The following is a 20,766-nucleotide window of genomic DNA, read 5'->3' as shown; positions in this document are numbered from 1 at the left end:
TAAGCTTTATTCGATAACATCGGTTTTTGATTTCGATAACTTGCAAGATTCTCGCAGAATCACCATAAAGTTTTTCCTTTACATCTCACCAAGTCACAATACTATATATATATTTAATAAAAGATCTACAGTTCCACTAAATATTCTAAACACGCACTTAAATCTCTCAAAGTCGATCTAAAATTTCTTAAATTCCACAAAACTTTACAAAATCTTCCAAATTCTTTTGTTCCAATACATCTCCGAGGAGATTCGTGATAGAGTAAAAAGATCACTTTTAGTTACTTGTTGAAAAGTCATTTGATTCTTCACTTATGCATGAAGAGTTGTAATCTCATGGTAATAACTCTGTAGAGTGTAATCTTAGACCATTACCAAAAGTAGATTTTTAGAACAATATTCCTTCTCCACTTTCTATAAATTAAGAAGTAAAAGATGCTTTTATTTATTTAAGATCAAGATCGATTAGCACAATAGTTTGTATTGTAATAGAGTTCTCGATGTGTCCCAATTTACATTTTACTTGACATAAATGTAAATTTGCGGTATGTCTTATTTACCCATAACCCATTACTAGGAGCTCCTACAGAGATGACGAGGTGCTCGCACCTCCGAACTTCATCTCTGTCAGCAAGATTATTTTGTGTTTTTATCTTCGCCATATGTCAAAAATTCACCTCAAAAAGTATATATTAAAAAACATGTTTCTTCTCGTAACCAATGTCTATTCAATTTTATTTATTAAAGATTGTTTTTTTCCGATATTTTAAATTATATCCAGGCTAAATAGCAATTTTAAATTATCTTAATTTATTTGAAAGTATATTTTTATGCACGTGAACAGTAGAATCAAACAATTTTGTGTAAGAAACAGCTCAGTATGAGTCCAAAATGTTTTAGGACCAAAACCTTTTCTGACGAACAGAGGACACTTATTTTATACCCCCGACCTGCGTCCTTCATTTTGCTTTTCTATTAGTTGGTGATGTAATTATTTCTTTAACATGTGATTTTTACTTTTTTAGTAGTCATGCATGGTTTTTCAGTTACCCTAAGTTCAAACAAAAACCACGAACAGAAGAAAAAAAAAGAGGCTAAGCAATGCGCATGACAGATTTTTTTTTTTAATATATATTAGGTGACATTTAATTGAGGTATTCATTCACATAAATGTACATGACATTCTTTTAGTAATAAGTTTATCATGCTAATGCAACACTCAACAACTAGTATATAAGAGAGGGAGATTGAACAAATCTACATTGTTTCTGCCTTTTAAATACCAATCCAATCCATTACTGTCGTGATAAAATGCATCTATCCACCCTTTCTTTTTTTCCAACGTCCATCAACGGTCAATATCCACTTACGATTATGATTCACAAAGGTTCTGACTGTTACATTAATAGAAGAAAAAAGTGGAGGAAGTGAGAAGATTTTTTTCATCTAATATTAAGCAAAAGGAAGTTTCCTTCCAAAACAAAAATGAATTCTTTGATAACAATTATAAAAATTGTAGGCTTAGAAAAAGTTAGAAGAAAATTTTTTCTTCTACAAAGTCAGAGCCAAAGAATCAATGCCCAAATACACGTCGCCATGAAATATAATGGCCAGAAAACACGTGAGGAATTAAAATGGATCGAACCAATTAATCACATATCTTATAATTTAAACCGGTATAACAATAATAAAGCGATAAATCCTACTGTTTTTTTTTATCAAAAAAAGAAAAATAGGAAAACCTAATTGTTGTCCTGCAGTTTCCTTCTATACCTCAAGATAAAATGGATCTCAGTTGTTGGGATATTCCAAAACTAATTAATTTGCTCACTAGACCAAACCGAAAACCGGTTCTTTTAGACCAAACCGAAAGTGTCTACCTCCTACTCCTACATATATGCCCTAACACATCTCTCAATCCTCTCATCATCAATAACATCTTTATCTCTCTCTCTCACGCTCTCCCTATCACAATGGTGAAGCAGGTAAGAAGATACGCTCTATTTCAGGCCACGCCAGATTCTGAGTTCGTGAAGGAGATGTACGGAGGCTACTTCAACGTATTTGTGTCAGCTTTCGGAGACGAAGGAGAGCAATGGGATCTTTTCCGTGTGATAGACGGCGAGTTTCCTCGTGACGACGATCTTGAGAAGTATGACGGATTCGTCATTAGCGGGAGTTTACATGACGCTTTCACAGAAGAGGATTGGATCATTGAGCTTTGCACTGTTTGCAAAAAACTTGATGTGATGAAGAAGAAAATTCTTGGCATATGCTTTGGTCACCAGGTTTGATATTAATATCATCCAATGTTTTTTTTCTTCTTCTATTATTTAAAATATCGTCTACTTGGATAACCTAGGAAATGTATAGTTTTTTGAGAAATTGTTAAAAATGCCCCTTTTTAATACCCCTTTTCAAAAATGCTCCTTTTGAGAGTCCATTTTTAAGTTTGCCCTCTTTTAATTTTTAATGACCATTTTACCCTTATTTGAAACAAAATTAGGTCCACAAAATATAAAATATTTTTTGGCGGGAAAAGTGATCCCGCAATTTTCCCGCCAAAACACTTGTAAAAACCTTTAAAATACCTTGTAAAATTTTCCCGTAAAAATTTTTCCCGCCAAAAAATTTTCCCGCCAAAAAATTTTTTTTGCGGGAAAAGTGATTCCGCAATTTTTTTGCCGAAATTTTTTTGGCGGAAAAATTTTTGGCGGGAAAAATTTACAAGGTATTTTAAAGGTTTTACGGAGTATTTACAAGTGTTTTGTAAGGTTTTACAATGTATTTTAAAAGGTTTTACAAGGTATTTATAAGGTTTTATAAGGTATTTATAACTTGTAAAACCTTATAACTTGTAAAACCTTATAAAATAGCTTGTAAAATCTTATAATATCTTATAAATACTTTATAAATACGTTGTAAAACCTTTTAAAATACATTGTAAAACCTTATATATACCCTGTAAAAACCCTTTAAAATACCTTGTAAATTTTTCCTGCCAAAAATTTTCCCGCCAAAAAATTTGCGGAATCACTTTTCCCGCAAAAAAAAATTTTTGGCGGGAAAAAATTTTACGGGAAAATTTTACAAGGTATTTTAAAGGTTTTACAAATTTTTACAAGTGTTTTGGCGGGAAAAATTGGGGGATCACTTTTCCCGCCAAAAAATATTTTGTATTTTGTGGACCTAATTTTGTTATATTTTCTTATATATTTATGATATCTTTTATTAAAAGAAGGGTAATTTAGTCATTTTGAACATAAAAGGGGTATTTTTAAAAATGGACATCCAAAGGGGGCATTTTTGAAAAGGGGTATTAAAAAAGGGGCATTTTTGTGAGTCTCCCTAGTTTTTTAATTACTTACCAGGTAAATTCTTTATATATATAATATATGCATGTGCGTGTTAGTGTGTGTTTTTCTTTCTTTTTTTAGCTAAGGTGTGTTTTTCTTTCTTAAAGTTCTCTTTAAAAATTCGAACTATGTACATATACTGTTTTGCCTAACTTCATAAGCTATGTTGTAGACTAGTGCTCGACTAGATGAATCTAGTTTTATTCAAAGTAATTAATTTAAAATTTAAAAATAACACTGCATAATTAATATTAGAATCATCATGCTTTATTTGTGAACTTATATATTGAAAATAATATCCTTAATTAAAAATTGAAAATTTTAACATAAAATGGAAAAGAGTGAGACTGTAATAACATTTGAATTTTTAGGGGGGTGTATTCAATAGAGGATTTGAAATAATTTGTATTAAAATTTTAAATCTTATGTTATTCAAACATGAATTCTAAAATTTTTTCTAAAATCAAGTGTTATTGGATTAGTGATTTTAAAATCTACAATCAAATCCACTGTTATTGGAAATATTTTAAGTTGTGGATTTGAAGTGACTTGAGTGACTTTGGGTGGGATTTCAGAGAATATCTTAGTTAAAAATTCATACATCCAAATCTCATGGTTGTAGGTGGGATTTGGGAGAATTTTAATAACAAATTTCCTAATTCACCAAAATTCACCAAAATCATTTCAAAACTTATTAAAACTCAAATCACTCTAAATTCTTTCTTCAATACACCCCCCTTAGTTTACACTCAGATAATATTACAGACAGAAAGTAAATGATGCATTGGATAAGTATAAGTTCTTTCGTTGTATCTATATTAGTACGAATATATATTTATCAAAGAAATAACTATGTATGTCTATATAATAGATGTATCAACAATTGAAGCTGGCTAGTTGAATTAGTTTCATCTACATCTACACATGGTGTTTACTAATCCTCAAAACAATATACCTTACGTTTGTTAATTGTTTTTTTTTTTTTTTTGGGATTTAGATAATATGTAGAATAAGAGGTGGGAAAGTGGGAAGGGCTCGTAGAGGACCAGACCTAGGCCTGGGTAACATAACGATCGTTAAAGATTTGATCAAACCAGGTGGTTACTTCGATGAAACCGAGTCATTGTCGATCATAAAATGTCATCGAGACGAAGTACTTGAGGCTCCTGAGTCGGCCATAGTCATTGGATTCTCGGAAAAGTGCGACGTAGAGATATTCTCAGTAGAAGATCACTTGCTTTGCTTTCAAGGTCATCCCGAGTATAACAAGGAGATTCTCCTTGAGATCATTGATCGTGTCCACAAGATCAAATTTATTGAGGTTCGTTTAAATGTCTATCTCTGGTTTTGATCTTATTAAATTATAGATTATGTCCCAACCCTTGGGAAAATATTCTCCTACCCCACTTATAACTCCATTGTTCATGATTTGTTATTTATTTTTTATTTTTTTTCGTCGATTTGTTATTTATGTAGTAGCTAAAGGTGAGGAATCTATAAAATGCTTCTTTTTAAAAAAAATAATAACTTAAAATATGTAGGAGGAAATTGTGGAGAAAGCAAAGGACTCGATCGAGAAGATTGAACCAGACACGCAGCGTTTACACATGCTTTGCAAGAATTTTCTCAAAGGACGAAGAACCCACTTGGTTTAATTTCCACGTTCATAATTTTTCTTCAAAAAAAAAAAACTCTGTAAAATCATAAATGTGATTCTAAACTTAAGCTAAACTAAAGAAAAAAAAAAAGAAAAAATAAACTTTTAGGTAAATTAATCGGTGGAGTTCTCATCTTATAGACAGCTATTTATTGAAGTCTCTCGTTTTATCCAATTTTATATTTGACCTTTTTTTTTTTTGGTTTCTTTATTTAACAAACATCTCACTACCGAAAAACAAAAGAAAAAAAAAAAAAAAATCTCACTTGGCGTGTTGGATCGTGTTCTCTCCGTCGCTCTAACCACATTTTCCATTCTCCGAATCTCTCTCTCTCTCTCTCCGTGATCTCTGAGAAGAAGAAGAAGATGGTGGTGGTTGAGCAGAAGAAGATGGTGGTGGTTGAGCAGAAGAAGAGGTTTGCTTTGTTTTTAGCGACGTGTGATTCAGAGTTCGTGAAGAAGACTTACGGTGGTTACTTCAATGTCTTCGTTTCGACTTTCGGCGATGAAGGTGAGCAATGGGATCTATTCCGAGTCATCGACGGCGACTTTCCCGACGATAAGGATTTAGACAAGTACGACGGTTTCGTTATCAGTGGTAGTCCACATGATGCTTTCGGAGACGTCGATTGGATTGTTAAGCTTTGTGAGGTTTGTCAGAAACTTGACGACATGAAGAAGAAAGTCCTCGGCATCTGTTTCGGCCACCAGGTTCTTTTGAATTGAATCTTGCAATTTCTGATTTGGATCTGATTGCTTCGATTCTTAGGGTTTAGATTGAATCACATTTTAGCTCATTTGCTTGAATTTGGAATTATAAGTCAAAAACCTTGAATTTGGTAATCGAATCACTGAGCATTTCAATTGTTGATCGATGAGAGTGGTTCTTGATGAATGTTTTCTTTGTTCTGGATTGTCTCTGTTCTTGTGGCCAGATTATTACTAGAGTCAAAGGTGGGAAGATAGGAAGGGCTCTCAAAGGTGTAGATATGGGACTTAGAAGCATAACCATAGCGAAGGACAATGAAAAACTACGCGGTTACTTTGGAGGCGAGGTACCGGCATCTTTAGCCATTATAAAATGCCATCAGGATGAAGTGTTGGAACTCCCTGAGTCTGCTACATTACTTGCATCTTCTGAGGTTTGCGAGGTTGAGATGTTCTCTATTGGAGATCATTTTTTCTGCATTCAAGGGCATCCTGAGTATAACAAAGAGATTCTGTTTGAGATCGTCGACCGTGTTCTTAATATGAAACTGATGGAGGTTTGTTCTCCTTCTCTATGATCTTTATTTTAGGGAGTGTTCTCTATGATCCTCAATGTAGTTAACTATATCGAGAATTGCAATGTGATTGATTTTTGGTTTTTTTTTCAGCAAGAGTTTGCGGATAAGGCAAAGAGTACGATGGAGACTGCGCAACCAGACAGGATTCTATGGCAGAAACTCTGCAAAAACTTCCTGAAAGGTTGATCCGAGCAAGTTTAGTTTGCTATTAAACTATGTTATCTCTCAATTAACCTATCAAACTATGTATCTCTCAGTGAACCTGCAATATCTTTCATCTTTTATCTTCAGCAAACAGAAAGAAACGCATATAAAACAATCAAATCACAAATAATGATTTATATTACCAGCTTTTTCTTTATCTTAATGTAGCAGCACAAATCAAACAATAAAATTCAATCTGAGTTATACAAGTTATTCGCGTTCATAGACATTAGTATTTTTTGTAAAATTTGGTCAACAAGGATCATCAGCAGAGAAATCAGGTTCTGAAGGCTTCTGATATTTCACAAGTTCTTTAGTAGACTTTGCTTCAATACGGTTCTTGTGAACTTTACGAAGTGCATTGGCAGCAAACTTTGAAGCCAGGAACGTCGCTCTGATGCTAGTAACTGATCCTTCTCCTTCTTCTTCTTCTTTCCTGAGTTGCTCAAGTTTCTTCTTCTTCACATATCGTCGCCACGCGGCTTGTATGAAAATAGCAGCCCAAGTTCTCCATTGTTGTGAGTAGAATCTGAATGTGTGTTGAACTTGCCTACTGTGTAGTCTCCTGAACTGGCTAGCCACAAATTTGAGCTCATCGGCTATCAAAGCAAAAGCCTCTACTTCAGTTAGAGCCTTTGCGGTTCTGGTAGAGGATGGTAGATTGGAACCGGATTTGGGATCAAGTGCCCATGTCAAAAGCTCTTCCCCACAGAAATCTCCTTCTTTAAGCAAACTGCGGTTGAAGAAACCGCTTCTCCCGCCATCGGTGGTCACACTCTCAAGCCGCCCACGGATAATGAAGAGCATCTCATTAACCGGGTCTCCTTCCCGAACCAAATAAGAGCTCTCTGTGTACAGACACGGCTTCAACCGCTCACAGATTGCATCGAGCAGCCTCTCATCCATGTTCTCAAACAATGGAACCTTTCCATGAAAAAAAGGAACAAAATGGTTTCATTTATGAATCAAAATTAGAAAAAGGCTTTTAAAATAAGATTCAACTTACCCTCCGAACCAAAGCCAGACAGAGATGGCGTTTGATATCTCTTCTCAGATCCTTTGGGAGATTCTGAACCAAGTTCTCTTCATCAACTCCGCGTGTCTCCAACCATTTGTACTGGTCATATCGTCTGACTCGTTCCCGCAGTTCCGGTGGAAGCATTCGATGATGCATCCACTGTTCTGAGTCGCGTCTTTTTACTCTCATTTCTTCAAGCCGTATAGTAAGGGATTGAAGATAAGTCTGCATGTTTCCAATAAGAAGAGCAAAGAGAAGAAGTCCAGCAATAGCAAGTGCTATGGAGAATATAACCTCTCCAGGGTATGTACTGGTTTGAAGCCCTTGACCAAGAGTGCTGCATTTGACATCAATGAGGTTAATAATCCATCAGAGACTTGTTATTATAATGACATTATTAGAAAAGACGAATGATTTTAGAATTACGTACCTGAGATTCTGAAGTCCCCACCATAAACAGAAGAAGTACTTAGAGACAAAGCTCTTAGATGAGACAATGCCAGAAGACAGGGCTCTTAAGTAGATTCCGAAATCAAAAGGAGGATTATCGGTTGTATTAACTGGACAATTTGTTTGAAGAACAGAATCTTTGATGGTAGACCAAGCTGCATAACCATCCATATTTTCATTACCACAAAACAGGAAGTTTCTTTGACAGTCCAGGCTATTATTACCGCAAGCCTTGCTCCAGCATCCATTATAGCGTTCTAAGGCCAATAAGTACCATAAAGCCCCAACAATCTGATAAACACATAAAGGCAAAACAAGAGAGTTATGAATGAGTTTTTTGAGGATATAAGAGGAAAGGGTACCAAAAATAGTAAGTACTGACATGACTTGCGAGCATGTAGAGTAGCAAGTAATAAGCTGCACCAGCCCAAGCAGTTTCAGCAAAAACACCAGCTGTTCTCTTTAACTCTGAGCTCAAAGGATACAGCCGAATGAATCTCGGAATATATTGAAGTAAAATGATCGATCGCAACGCCCGCTTTGTTGCCAGCACACTTGCACCTCCAGAGATGCCAAGAAATCTCCAAACTACAATCTGAAAAAACCCAGTAAATAACATAAACTCGTCACCAAAGTTTGAGAACAAAAAAAATAATAGAAAATAAGAGAACACTGAGGGGAGCATTTCTGTTATTACCTGTGGAAGCGGAAGCACAGAGAGAAAGTCAATGATGAAATACTGCTGCAAATACCGTTTTGCTATCTGTGCAGGGTCGATCACAAGTTCGCCACGCCCAAAAACCCTAGAAGAAGGGGCGACAAAAGCTGTTCTAAACCGAAGAGCCATATGAAAAAGATAAAACGCATCGATCACTGTCCGCAGTGTTGTTGCTATGATAGCCAATCTCCGGTCTATACCGATACATTTCTCATTATCCTTAACAAAAGGAAGATACAAGAAGAGCGGATCCACAGACACAGCGAGAATGCAAGAAGTAACAAACAGCTTGTTGCAGAGCAAAAGAAACTTGTCCTGTGGATCAAAAATCTTCTTCTCTGATACTTTAAGATCTTCAGGAAAAACTGCTCGTGAAACCCCCAAACCAATTGATCTTCCTATAGACCAAAGACCTTTAGAGCCTTTTCTAAATCCTTTCTTAAAGGAACCAGAAGAAACATTGTTGCCCTGAGCACCACCACCACGTGTTGGTCCTTGTAAATTGAGAGTGCATCTGTTAAGACCAGCATCAGAAGTCTGAGAGTACCTAGAATCCATACTATCCAACCTGTGAAGAACAAAATAAACTAAAGATATCCATTTAGTTTCAAACCTGAAGTAAAGGAATGGTCTTTTTGGCTAAACAATATCTAAATCTGCTAAAATGTTATCATCATGTTAAATCTTATTTCGATCAACTATATACAATAATGAGAGTTACCTTACAAATTTCTCGAGATGGCCACTGATTACTTGTGATTTCACTGCTTTTTTGGCACAGTCTAACATGCTTTTTACTTGTGACTCAACTCATGAATCCCAAACCTGTCTTCACAAAGAAGAAAAATAAAATAAAGAGTTATCATCCAAGATCATTTTAAGAACCAAAATTCAATAACTCAAGCAACAAAAATGCGGTCTTTGTTTACAGAATCTCTCTCAAAATCATTTTTGGTTAATGGGTTAAGAACATTCATTCATCCATTGTCGTTGACCTGAGAACTCAAATTGACGGAAAAAAAGTTTAAAGGAAACACATTTATTCCCCAAACCAAAACATCAACAAAAGGGTACAAACGAAAAAACTAATAAATACTTGAGTTTCAGCATCAAAACGAGACAATCTCAAAAGAAAAAAGTGCCAACCAAAATCAAGGAATTGACAAGTACAAAATTAAGATCATTCCAAACAGTAATTGGCTAAGAAATTAGGAAATGTAAGGATATACCAGAGAGGAAGAAAGACAAGTACGGTAGAAAGAAGTTAAAAGCCAAAATCAGAAGGAGACAACAAGGGTGAAGATGAAAAAGAAGAAGAAAGTGACAATGGTGTGGGAGGAGACGAAGTCGTTTCAGAGATGAAAAAAATACTCTATTGATTTTGAGAGAACTAAACAAGACAGAAGAGAAGAAGAAGAAGAAACTGAAAGTGTCTCCGTGCCGTCCGGGTCGGGTCCACTCGCTCTCTTTCTTTCTGCCGTCACGTCTTTCATTTTTTCTCAACGTTAATTAAACATTACATACACCTAACTACTGTTTAGTCTATTAATAAATCACTTTTTGGTGTTTAAAAAACATACGCCTTATCTATAAAGAATGTCCCAAATTTTTTACGAAAGAAAAATACACAACTTGCTTAGGGATATGGATCTGAAAACGTTCTTCATTGGAGTCAAATACACCATTTTTAACCGATTTATCATAGAGTTAAAGAGGATTAATGTTTAAGTATGTCTAATGCTGTTTTGATCATGGTTTATCAATGTTTTAAATTGTAACTACTAGGCTCGGGTTTCACAGACCTTGCTCTTCGATAACAACCCCGCTGTTGTAAACCTCTGCATCGGCGACGTGAACATCTTTGCCAATAACCGTTATGTTAACAACCCGAGCCCATTTACCAACAGTCGAATCCCATCCCACGATACTATTAGAGATACTCGCGTGTTCCTTGATCCAAACACCGCGCATGACAGTACAACCAAACAATCTTACACCTGAATCAATCACACATCCCGGACCAATTACCACATCAGGTCCTATCAAGCAAGCTTCTCCTATAACCGCACTCTTGTCCACAAGAACATTCCCGAATATGTTATCCCCTGTAGCCAAATCTTGCGGAGCTTTCTCTCTTAGGGAGTTAAGGTACATTCTTTGCCCGGTTATGTAATCTTTTGGTTGACCAATGTCCATCCAAAAACCAGGTAGTACCATCGCGTAAAGCTTCTTCTCTGAAGCTATCTTAGGGAATATCTCTTTCTCTATGGAAGTCCGTCTCAGCTCAATCCTGTCGAGAACTGATGGGTTCAAGAGGTATATCCCAGCGTTAATCTTGTTCCCCACAAAATGTTCCGGTTTCTCTACAAAACTTTCAACTCTCGCTGTACCTTCCTCCGTAACCACCACACCATACTTAGAAGGATCATCAACCTGTTAATATCAGAAAATGCTATTAACAGATGAATGATTCAAATTTACAAAATGCAGAAAATGCTCTCTTTTTTTATTACCTTGGTCACCATAATTGAAGCTTCAGCGCAGTTAGTCTTGTGAAATTCGACCAATTTCAAGCAAAGGGTATTCGCATATAACATCGCTGTTAAGTACAAAAAAGGGTTGGCCTGATTCATCGACCAGCTTATCCCGAGCCAGCGCTAGAGGCCCTGCTGTCCCAAGCGGTTCAGTTTCCTGGGAAAATGTAATCTTGATCTCTAGCTTCTTCTCATATTCTTTCACAAAATTCAACATGACCTAGAAATACCAAAAGAAAAACACAAGGAGGATGGAGGATGAATAATTTCATGGGAAATCATCAATTATATATCGACATTATTAAGGACAATGTATGTATGTACCTCTGGTTGTTGGTGATTGATAGCTAATACAACTTCAGACACTCCAGCAGCTTTTAGAGCTTCAATCTGCGAATGCATCATAATGAGAAGAGAGGAAACTGCCAAAACTTGAGCAAATACAAAAAGAAGAAGAAGCTATAACCTATCTGATGCAAAATCATAGGTTTGTTTCCAAAATCAACAAGCGGTGGATTTTAATCTCTCTAGCCCCTTTGGGGTGAATCAATTTTTGGAAAACCCCTCTTTATTCTCACTACCCCTTCTCCTTCCCAATTTTTCCATAAACCAACTTTACCCCTTATCCCTTTAATTCTACATTTAATTTAATACCAACACATTTTTTATTCAACCAATCAAAAACTTTTTCTCTCTTCTCTCATTAAAAAAACAAACCTATCAAATGTCTCACCTTTTACGACATTAAACCTACGAGACTTTCTTTTCTTCTTCTTCTTCTTCTTCTTCTTCTTCTTCTTCTTCTTCTTCAACAGCTCCGACGTTCTTCAGCAGCTCCGACGTTGCAGCTCCAGCGTTCTTCTTCTTCTTCTTCTCCATCTACCATTGAAGCTCACCATTAAAGCTTGCATCTCCAAAGACATATCTCTTCTCTTCTTCTTCTTCTATTCCCACCATACTGTAAGGTAAGTATACTTGTTTTCTTAGTGTAGTATGATTAAGTTGAATTCGTAGCTTGAATAGGGTTATTTGTTGAAATATTTTAGGATTGCAGATTTGGGACAACTGAAACCACTGGGTACAACTAAGTAGAATATTTACGGAAACCCTAAGTTTGGTGCAACTGGGACAAATGTGTATAACTATGTTGATGGTCTGCTACGAAAGTTATGAAATTATAGGCCGTTTTTTCTCTCTGTTTTTTTCAGGGACAATGAAAAGGAATTCAGTCATACTCCCGATCTTCGGGCACATGATTTGTGCTCAAAGTATTATTGGATCGAGCTTTAGGTTTTGGCGTATACGAGGACAATTTATCCGGTTCCCCATAATAGTCAATGTGTTCTTCCTGAGGAGATAATGCAACTGTTTGCATATCCTCCAGATTATGAGGTAAAACAAGGAAGAAGACAAGAAACAAGATTCCCCTCCGTCGGAAAACATAGAGGAAGAGGACGTAAGAAGAGGTCGCATGGATCGAGCGGTTTGGGCGTTGATGGAGACGATGGAGACGATGATGGAGACGATGCGGGGGACCAAGGTTGATTTCTCAGTGCTATTTATTAGGTCAATTTAAGAAACGATGTTGTTTATATTGGTTTTGTTTGTGAAACTTATATGTTCTGTGTTGTACAACTAAGTTTTAGCATGTACAACTATGGTTGATTTTCTTCTCGTATTTGTGCAAATTTTGTCAGTCTGGATACAACTAAGTACCACAGGTACAACTAAGGTCAAATGCCTTAGCCAATTTTCAGAATTTTATATAATATGAAAATTTAAAACCAAATTAAAAAAAAAACTTAAAAAATGCATACACGATGGCAATGAAACTACACAACAAGTTTTTGACAAAATATTTCATAATTTTTAAAAATACTGAAATTCTTACTCAAAATCTCACATTCATACACTAACAACCTTATACTTTCATGGTTACTTTGTAGATTTGAATTAAAATTTTATAAATTTTTGAAATACTTGTATTTTGATAAATATAAATGCACAAATACAAAGTAATGGTATTTTTATGAGGCAATACCATCGGTTCCACCAACAAAAATTAAATTATAGTAGATAACAACTAGATTTACTAAAATCTCTATATTGTACACTTATGAGCAAAAATGTGCAACCGAGTACAACTGTACAACTATGAACAAATTTGAGCTATTATTTAATAATTGTTTTCAAAATAACGGTGCCAGATATGCCATTTGTCAGATTTTTTTCAAAATAACGGCGCCAGGTATGCCAAAATATCAACTAGATTCACTTTTTTTTTTTTTCCAAAACCCTTACAAACCTACATATTTGTCAGATTTTTTGATTAATTTAGATTTTTTTTTTTTTTGGTTCAAAACCTCTTAGATTATATTTAATACATAGATTCATACATAAAAATATTAAGATTCAGATTAAAAGATTCATACATAGTTAGATTCAGATTCAATGATTCATACATAATCAAAAAACATAAACCCAGAAACATAGTTGTACCTGATCGTACCAGTTGTACCTAAACGTTTAGATTTATACATCAAAATCAGAAACCAAAATACAAGCCGAACTCAATTGTATCTAATAACCCAACCACCAACACTTCTTCATAATCTTTTCATGTTCCCTCGCCTTCTCTTGCTCCATCTCCTTCGCCTTCTCTTGCTCCAATTTCCTCACCTTCTCTTGCTCCGATTCTCTCGCCTTCTCTTGCTCCAAGGAGAAGATAATCTTTCCCTTCTAGAACTATATCCTTCTCCTCTAATTAATCATTGTGATTAGTACCTACAACAACACATGATATTCAATATCAAACATTCAAAGGATAAACAATCTCATAATCTTTAGTTTTTAACTCATTTCATAAATCATCTATACGGAACAAATTCATCAAATCCAAATTGTAATCATACAACTAGTCATAATGGGTATTAACAGAGACAATTTCAAATCCGAATTGTAATTCAAATCCAAATTGTAAACATTAAATCCGAATTATAATCATAAAAAAAAAATTCAATCAATCTATTTCAAACAAAATCAAACCTTAATTAAACCCAACACAACACAATCAATAGAACCCTATTAAACCCTCAAAGAAAAAAAAATACCAAATTCAATCGAAAACCAATCCATAATCAATCTGTTTCAAACAAATCCAAACCTTAATTAAACCCAACACAATCAATCGAACCCTATTAAACCTTCAAAGAAAAATCAAACCCTAATCAAACCAATTAAACAATCAATCGAAAAAAATGGATCAACCAAGAGAAATCTTACAAAGAGAAGACATAGATGATTTCTCACGGCGGATTCCTCGGATTCACGGCGGGATTTCTCACGAAGAAGAAGAAAGAGAATGGATCTTTGGATCGATAGAAACAAGAGAGGGAAGAAGAAGAAAACGAAAGAGTATCGACGGAATTGAAAGAAGAGAGAAGAAGAAGACGAAAAGTGATCGAAAGCTTTGTCTTTGTCGTATTGACGACTCTAGTCTCCGGTCTCCAATAGAGAGAAGATGAAGAAGATGAAGAAGATGAAAGAGTGTCGTGGAGAGAAGAAAAAAAAATTAGAGTTTTTAGGTTTCAAAATTGGGGATAAAAAATCCGAAACTGATATGGATCTAGATCCAAAATAAGGTTGGGTCAGTAAATAAGTCGAAAAGTCCAGTTTTATTTTTCTTTTACTATTTTTCTAAATAAAAACTAGATGTTAACCCGCGGTGTACCGCGGGTCTATATTTTTAATAGAAAAATTTATTAAATTTTATTTTAAGATAATCTATAGATATATACTATTGTTTTGTTTAATTTAAATGTATAATACACCGTGAGACGAAATTTTATTACAAAAATTGAAATTTTATAGATAGACGTAGTATAAAAACAATAGATTCAATTGTCTGATTTTGAATAAGATGCTGATTTAACCCGTCTTATACTGATTTTACCTGCGGTATACCGTATGCTAAATTTTAAATAATAAAATGAGGATTTAATATGTGTTATTGCGATGTATTAGTGATATTTTAAATTTATATTAATATCAATCCTAACCAAACCCGTGTCATTCAATTCGTCCCGTAATATTTAAAACTATTTTATAAAAACTCAAAAACCATAGCTAAATGGGCAAACAAAAGCCAAAAAATTTAAATATATCAATTAGAAATTTTTGAATTAGAATTTTTTGAATTAGAAATTTTTGAATTTAATTAGAAAAGATTTCTCCATAATTTTAAATCTTACGTATTTAATGTATTTATGAAGATTTGATATTTGAATTTATTTGAGAACATTACTTATTTTTAGCAATTTCAGAAAAAGACATGGGTTAAAGCTTGAACTGATCCGATAATTAAGGTCTTAATTAATAGTTTTGCACCGGCCTTGTTATTTTATTTGTATTTCTAATTATTTTATCACTATTCAAACCTTAATGATCCATGTAATTAACACTAACCTATTATTGTTATATAATCACAAATATTAAAAATAATATGTTTAGAACTGCCATGAAAAAAAATTTAAGTATGCAACTTTCATTAGTTCACATAATGAAAAAATAAACACATAGAGTATTAGAACCCAATAACAAAGAATCATGTCTACCAATTTTGTAAAGACCTACAGAGCCCAATTTGTTTTTATTCAACTCTCTCATATACCCAAAATGAAAAACTTAGAAACGGAAAGTTCAAACTCAATCATCGGTGGTTTAGCAGATGAAGTCACCGTCGTTAACGGTCATAGTAACGGCTCCGTCGATCTGAGCCTTGTTTCTTCAAAGCTGCAGCAAAACGCATGGATCTACTCTCCGTGTAGCGTATCAAGGAGTTCCCGGCGTGTATTTTGAAGCTACCACCGGAAAAGCATATCCGAAATCTAAAGATATTCGGTGTGATCAATTCGATGTTGCGTTTCAGGCGGTGGAGCTTTGGATCGCCGATCGTCTTGTTTTGCCAATCGAAACCTAAAGAATTACGATCTCCTCCTCGTCACCATCTTCACATCGTCGGCGAGGTTTAGATCCCGGTTCACCACTGTCTCCTAGCTCTTCCCGGAGTCCGTACAGATTGAATCACGTCTGCGATTTCTCATTTTCTGTAAAACTGGTGAGTTTTTATTAGACTAATGAAAGGTATTTATAATGTTTTGAGAATACTATAGGGTTTTGGGTGAGTGAGATCCTAAAATCTTGCTGATCAAGTACACAATATCTTCAAAATCTTTTATTTTTGGAATTAGTAATTTTCTTGCAAATCTAAAAAAAAAAAGAAATATAGGAAAGATAATTATGAGTAATTAGTTGGGATGACAGCCAATGGTAGAGATTTTAGAAGGAAAGCAAGAGATTTTTGGCAACAATTTTTGAACGTAACATCTTTGATTTGGGAGAGATTTTTGGAATATGCTTATACCGAAATATATGTGTAATTATCTACATTAATGACCGGTTTTTTTAGATTTCCTTAAATGTCTTATCCAAGATCCGGATATAGTAAAACCGAGTAAAACCCAGATCCAAATTATTAAAAGCAAAAAAACCCTGCAAAAATATATATGTAGATTGTTATTTTGATTTTAAATTTATTGCAATTTAAATGGGCAATTACCTATATTTAATCTGTTATTGTAAAAGAAAAATGACATAGCTTATTATTAGAATATTAAACAAATTTATTGACATAATATATATATATATATATATATATACTGTTAAAAAAATAAATACGTTTTTTTCTTTATAATTTCATAATATATGTATATATTGTTAAAATCTGGACATTTATTATGAGCATAAATATGAAAACGATTTTCCATTAAAATCGGCTATTTATTAGGGTCATTAATATGAAAGATATTAAGACAACATGGCTTCATTTATTAGTTTGAAATTAAGACAACATCTCTTAAATTGCTAATCCAAGATCCGAATAGAATAAAACCCGGGTCAAACCCGGATCCAAAAGAATTAAAGGAAAAAAGTACTATAAAAATGTATATGTAGATAATTAAGTAAACATATGTTTTTTATATTGGGGGCTAAGTAGAGAATGATTCCAGCACAGGGGCTGCCGAGATTAAAATCCACAAGCGGAGCGGTTTAGGCATGGTCAAGGTAAGTGGTCTCAATCTGGTTCCGAAGCCTCCAACGAGGATAAGAGCCTTCATTCTCCACAAATATAATCAGATGATCTACTGTAATCTGAATACATGAGAGAATCAACAAGTATTACTAGCACAACACTATTTCAGTATATATTACTTCAGTTTCTCTAATCACACAAAGGAATCTCTGAATCAACTCAATACATTCAACAAACCGGAATTACACAATTCAAAGCCTTCTTCGAAGAGATCCAATAATACTCACATGAAATTTGGAATATGGAAGGACAAGTCTTCTGGGTTTATAATTGGAATCGGGAAGGACTCTGTTTCCTGGGAGGCATCAGGCGTGACAATGCGGCCAAGACTGATAACGCACGAGATACAATAAAATAAACAGCAATATACAAAAATCTGACAAAATTTAATATTAAACCAAAAACTGATTTTTTCTTTTAAATGTCATTAATGGAGCATCAGAATTGACTAAAAAAATTCTCAACATATTTAAGTCTCCCACATGTAAAAATTATAGCTTCTCATTGTTCATCAGAGACGCTGCAAAAACAACAACGTCCGAGATCAGCTTAAGAGATCCATGGATTCCGCAATCTTGCTTCTCGCTTCGTTGCAAAGATCATCCGCTTTGCTTCCGTGTATTGGCTTATGGATGATCACTCTCACATTCCCATGGTTCAGTATACCTTCACTACCTGTTGGCATGATTTTGCCTGTTCCCATTAGCGTTATTGGAACTACTGCAACTCCCGTCTTAGCAGCCACCGTAAATGCGCCTTTCTGTAATACCACAAGCCTCTTTTGTTAACTTACAGACCAAAAATATGTTCAAAGAAGAATCTTGAGATTGTGTGTACCTTGAAAGGACCTAACCGACCATCCTTGCTCCGTGTTCCTTCTGGGAAAAAAAACACAGATGCTCCCTTCTTTAAGAGTTCCATGCAGCGTTTTAAGCAATCCTATAATTTGCACAAGAGTTAAATAGTCCATCCGCTTGACAATCACTAGAAAAATGTGGGAGAAACAAAGAGTAACATACCACGTGGCTTCTTTGGTCCATCCGCCTTAAGGGAACGACACCCATCATGTACATGGCCCAACCGATAATGGGAATTACGAATATTCCTGTCTTGCTGATGAACTTAAAGCTTTTTCCAAGACTGAGAAGTGTGTAGATATCTAAAAAACTTTGGTGGTTTGAAACATATACAGCAGGAGTGTCTGATGACGGCAGATTCTCCAAACCCTCGATGTTGATTTTGTAAAACGGATAAATGCTTATGGAAGCCCAAAGTTTAGCAATAAAGTGATGGAATTTTCTCCTATAGGGATCGAAGAGAAGGACGAACGGATGCCCAACAATCATCAGGACAATGAGAAAAGTGGCAGAAATGGCAGCAACAACACAAAAGCATATCCCTCTGAGTCTTGAGCTCAACTTAATCTCTGCACTTCAAAGTTGAAAGAACAAGAAAGAATTGTGTATAGAGACAGAAACAAATAAACAAAAAGAACGAGATAGGTTCGAATCTATCAAAACAGACGATATTTGTTCACAAAGGTTTAGCCAAAAAAAACCTGGTTCCGGATAAGAAGATTCAGGGGTTGCAACTCCTGAAAGATCTGATCTCACAGTGATATTTCTTGCCAATTCACTTAATCCGAGTGATTTCTTATCATGAAATCTGTAAGGATCCCATCTTAAAGAGCGGCTACACCATTGAACGCCAGTACTTCTTGTTTCGCCCATAAATTTTCCACTCGGGACAGCTAAAAAGGAAAAACATGGAAAGGAAAGCAAGAAATGATTTAAGAGATTCATCTCAAGTCGAAATAAAAAGTAACTCAAAACCAAAATGAGTGTGTAGCACATATAATCTACAAGTCTTTTTAACAAAGAGTGATTTAAAATATGTTAGCAACACAACCGCAACAAGATATCAATAAAACTATAGTTTCATAGCCTTACCATGAAGGGAAGTACTAAAGCTCGCTGTGCCATTAGAAATACGACCAAAACAACACACTTTATCCCTCGAAATCTGCATCTCCAATGATTTCATAAAATAAGAACAATTTGAGGATAGTATAAGTGCTTCATGTTCATATAGTATAAGTGCTTCATGTTCATTGTTCAACCAAGTCCAACAATCCAAAATCCACACCAAAACCTCAACAGAAGCAGATTTTTTTTTTTTTGATGTAATGTTGAGATTTGACAATGAAAATAACTAAAAATTTGCTACTTCACTTAACATCACCAAGTTAAAATCCTAAGCTTCCATTGCAGAATACCTTTCACGTTCCATCATTTTCTCAGAAACTGAAGACGAATCAATCACTACAGAGTACAGAATCTAAACAAAACGAAAATTTACCCGAATCAACGATGATTGCGATGAACAAATCGGTTTTCCATAATCTGAGAACATAATTCAGAAATAAAGTTATCACAGAGAAATTGAAGTTATTATGTTCAAGAAATAAGCTAGAATACGAAAGTGACCATTACATGAAGGATGTGAAGAGATGCTCCGAGCAGAAGCGACATCCATGGCGGAATCTGGAGCAAAAACATGCGTGAGATTTGCTCATGTGTTATCTCTGTCATCTTCTTCAGGCTTATCTCAGGGGTTCGTTGCTCTACTGTTTTCACTTTCTAATCATCAACTGTGTGTCGTTTTACACCGAAAAAGCGGCGGATTGCATTTTCCTGTTTGTGATATAGACTGCATGCCGTTTTGTAGGTTAAGTCAGGAAACTATTGTTCAAGGCCTTTTGAAGTCACTGAACAATGGCCCATTTGGGTTGATGGTCTTTAAGTGACCCATCATCAAACTTAAGCATTTTTCGCATTTTTTTTACGTTAAATTAATCGCTAAATCCATTCATCACTATTTTCTACATTGAAATACATTTGTTTACATTTATCCCAAATCTGGATCTAAACCAAATTTTAAAATTTTGAAAACTAAACAAGATTCTCATTAGTAAATTCACTACTTTGTACGTACAATTCTTAGAATTTAATCTCCTACATGAAAATGGGTGTTAGAGTAAATGCGTACTTTAATTTGATTCAGAAACGGTGACATGAAATTTTAAAGTGAAACGGGTATTTGAATTATCATAATTTTTAGTAATTAGTAACGATAGATTAGTTAAAAGTCAAAGATGTATCATGTATGTGTAAGTAATGGAATTGGAATAGCACATTATCCACTTGGCCTCATCTTATTAATTAGCACATACTATTGCGTTACCAACAAAATTAAAGGACAATCTGAGAATATCAATACATGCAAGACAAATTTCAAAATGTTGTTTCCATAACGTAGCATAGATATTCCCTTTTATATTAGAGAAAAAAAGAATCTCTTGGACGCCATATATAGCTTTGTTTTTTAGTTAC

General features: G+C 34.7%; 5 protein-coding genes and 1 long non-coding RNA gene across 9 annotated transcripts; 2 read left to right on the top strand and 4 right to left on the bottom strand.

Moving 5' to 3' along the window:
- Window positions 1-1,386: 1,386 nt before the first annotated feature.
- On the top strand, window positions 1,387-5,138 carry LOC9305443 (gamma-glutamyl peptidase 2). The gene is made up of 3 exons (XM_002869326.2): window positions 1,387-2,288; window positions 4,354-4,677; window positions 4,898-5,138. Exons 1-3 carry the CDS (start codon window positions 1,785-1,787, stop codon window positions 5,009-5,011), a joined length of 942 nt encoding a protein of 313 aa, XP_002869372.2. The 5' UTR covers window positions 1,387-1,784; the 3' UTR covers window positions 5,012-5,138.
- Window positions 5,139-5,266: 128 nt separating this feature from the next.
- LOC9303414 (gamma-glutamyl peptidase 3) lies at window positions 5,267-6,645 on the top strand. The gene is made up of 3 exons (XM_002869325.2): window positions 5,267-5,724; window positions 5,949-6,278; window positions 6,390-6,645. Exons 1-3 carry the CDS (start codon window positions 5,380-5,382, stop codon window positions 6,483-6,485), a joined length of 771 nt encoding a protein of 256 aa, XP_002869371.2. The 5' UTR covers window positions 5,267-5,379; the 3' UTR covers window positions 6,486-6,645.
- On the bottom strand, window positions 6,624-10,144 carry LOC9303413 (putative cyclic nucleotide-gated ion channel 9). Of its 3 annotated transcripts, none has more exons than XM_021018600.1 (7): window positions 9,919-10,144; window positions 9,411-9,514; window positions 8,669-9,276; window positions 8,354-8,566; window positions 7,952-8,262; window positions 7,510-7,858; window positions 6,624-7,427 (listed from the first exon to the last, which is right to left on the bottom strand). In XM_021018600.1, the coding sequence occupies exons 3-7, from the start codon at window positions 9,245-9,247 to the stop codon at window positions 6,756-6,758; spliced, it is 2,124 nt and encodes a 707-aa protein (XP_020874259.1). In that variant the 5' UTR covers window positions 9,248-9,276; window positions 9,411-9,514; window positions 9,919-10,144; the 3' UTR covers window positions 6,624-6,755. The 3 variants fall into 3 exon arrangements, with proteins under 3 accessions (XP_020874259.1, XP_002867341.1, XP_020874260.1); XM_002867295.2 differs by having other exon boundaries at window positions 8,669-9,257; XM_021018601.1 differs by having other exon boundaries at window positions 8,669-9,264; window positions 9,507-9,514; window positions 9,919-10,138.
- Window positions 10,145-10,342: 198 nt separating this feature from the next.
- Window positions 10,343-11,759, bottom strand: LOC9305442 (probable mannose-1-phosphate guanylyltransferase 3). Its single transcript, XM_021019137.1, is given in 5 exon segments — window positions 10,343-11,122; window positions 11,203-11,256; window positions 11,258-11,443; window positions 11,548-11,613; window positions 11,694-11,759. Coding segments are annotated over 5 exon segments (960 nt in total). The 5' UTR covers window positions 11,709-11,759; the 3' UTR covers window positions 10,343-10,483.
- A 1,853-nt stretch (window positions 11,760-13,612) lies between these two features.
- Window positions 13,613-14,783, bottom strand: LOC110226688. Its single transcript, XR_002330627.1, has 2 exons — window positions 14,506-14,783; window positions 13,613-14,007 (listed from the first exon to the last, which is right to left on the bottom strand). It is a non-coding gene; the product is annotated as an uncharacterized LOC110226688 (long non-coding RNA).
- A 2,958-nt stretch (window positions 14,784-17,741) lies between these two features.
- LOC9303411 (1-acyl-sn-glycerol-3-phosphate acyltransferase 1, chloroplastic) lies at window positions 17,742-19,971 on the bottom strand. Of its 2 annotated transcripts, none has more exons than XM_021019136.1 (7): window positions 19,867-19,971; window positions 19,733-19,776; window positions 19,324-19,396; window positions 18,933-19,124; window positions 18,394-18,800; window positions 18,212-18,313; window positions 17,742-18,134 (listed from the first exon to the last, which is right to left on the bottom strand). In XM_021019136.1, exons 1-7 carry the CDS (start codon window positions 19,907-19,909, stop codon window positions 17,919-17,921), a joined length of 1,077 nt encoding a protein of 358 aa, XP_020874795.1. In that variant the 5' UTR covers window positions 19,910-19,971; the 3' UTR covers window positions 17,742-17,918. The 2 variants fall into 2 exon arrangements, with proteins under 2 accessions (XP_020874795.1, XP_020874794.1); XM_021019135.1 differs by having other exon boundaries at window positions 19,861-19,964.
- Window positions 19,972-20,766: the final 795 nt, after the last annotated feature.

Source organism: Arabidopsis lyrata (genome assembly GCF_000004255.2).
Source record: "Arabidopsis lyrata subsp. lyrata unplaced genomic scaffold ARALYscaffold_7, whole genome shotgun sequence".
In the NCBI taxonomy this organism is placed as follows: Eukaryota; Viridiplantae; Streptophyta; class Magnoliopsida; order Brassicales; family Brassicaceae; genus Arabidopsis; species Arabidopsis lyrata.
This window is presented reverse-complemented; position numbering and strand designations above follow the sequence as displayed.

Coding starts and splice junctions, on each gene's coding strand:
- LOC9303414 (XM_002869325.2), top strand. CDS start 5,380: ATGGTGGTGGTTGAGCAGAAGAAGATGGTGGTGGTTGAGCAGAAGAAG. Junction 5,725..5,948: donor GCATCTGTTTCGGCCACCAG/GTTCTTTTGAAT, acceptor TCTTGTGGCCAG/ATTATTACTAGAGTCAAAGG. Junction 6,279..6,389: donor TTAATATGAAACTGATGGAG/GTTTGTTCTCCT, acceptor TTTTTTTTTCAG/CAAGAGTTTGCGGATAAGGC.
- LOC9305443 (XM_002869326.2), top strand. CDS start 1,785: ATGGATCTCAGTTGTTGGGATATTCCAAAACTAATTAATTTGCTCACT. Junction 2,289..4,353: donor GCATATGCTTTGGTCACCAG/GTTTGATATTAA, acceptor TTTGGGATTTAG/ATAATATGTAGAATAAGAGG. Junction 4,678..4,897: donor ACAAGATCAAATTTATTGAG/GTTCGTTTAAAT, acceptor TAAAATATGTAG/GAGGAAATTGTGGAGAAAGC.
- LOC9303411 (XM_021019135.1), bottom strand. CDS start 19,909: ATGGATGTCGCTTCTGCTCGGAGCATCTCTTCACATCCTTCATGTAAT. Junction 19,125..19,323: donor CTTTAGTACTTCCCTTCATG/GTAAGGCTATGA, acceptor TTTCCTTTTTAG/CTGTCCCGAGTGGAAAATTT. Junction 18,801..18,932: donor ATCTTCTTATCCGGAACCAG/GTTTTTTTTGGC, acceptor TTTGAAGTGCAG/AGATTAAGTTGAGCTCAAGA.
- LOC9303413 (XM_002867295.2), bottom strand. CDS start 9,478: ATGTTAGACTGTGCCAAAAAAGCAGTGAAATCACAAGTAATCAGTGGC. Junction 9,258..9,410: donor CATCTCGAGAAATTTGTAAG/GTAACTCTCATT, acceptor TGTTCTTCACAG/GTTGGATAGTATGGATTCTA. Junction 7,859..7,951: donor TGGGGACTTCAGAATCTCAG/GTACGTAATTCT, acceptor TGTCAAATGCAG/CACTCTTGGTCAAGGGCTTC.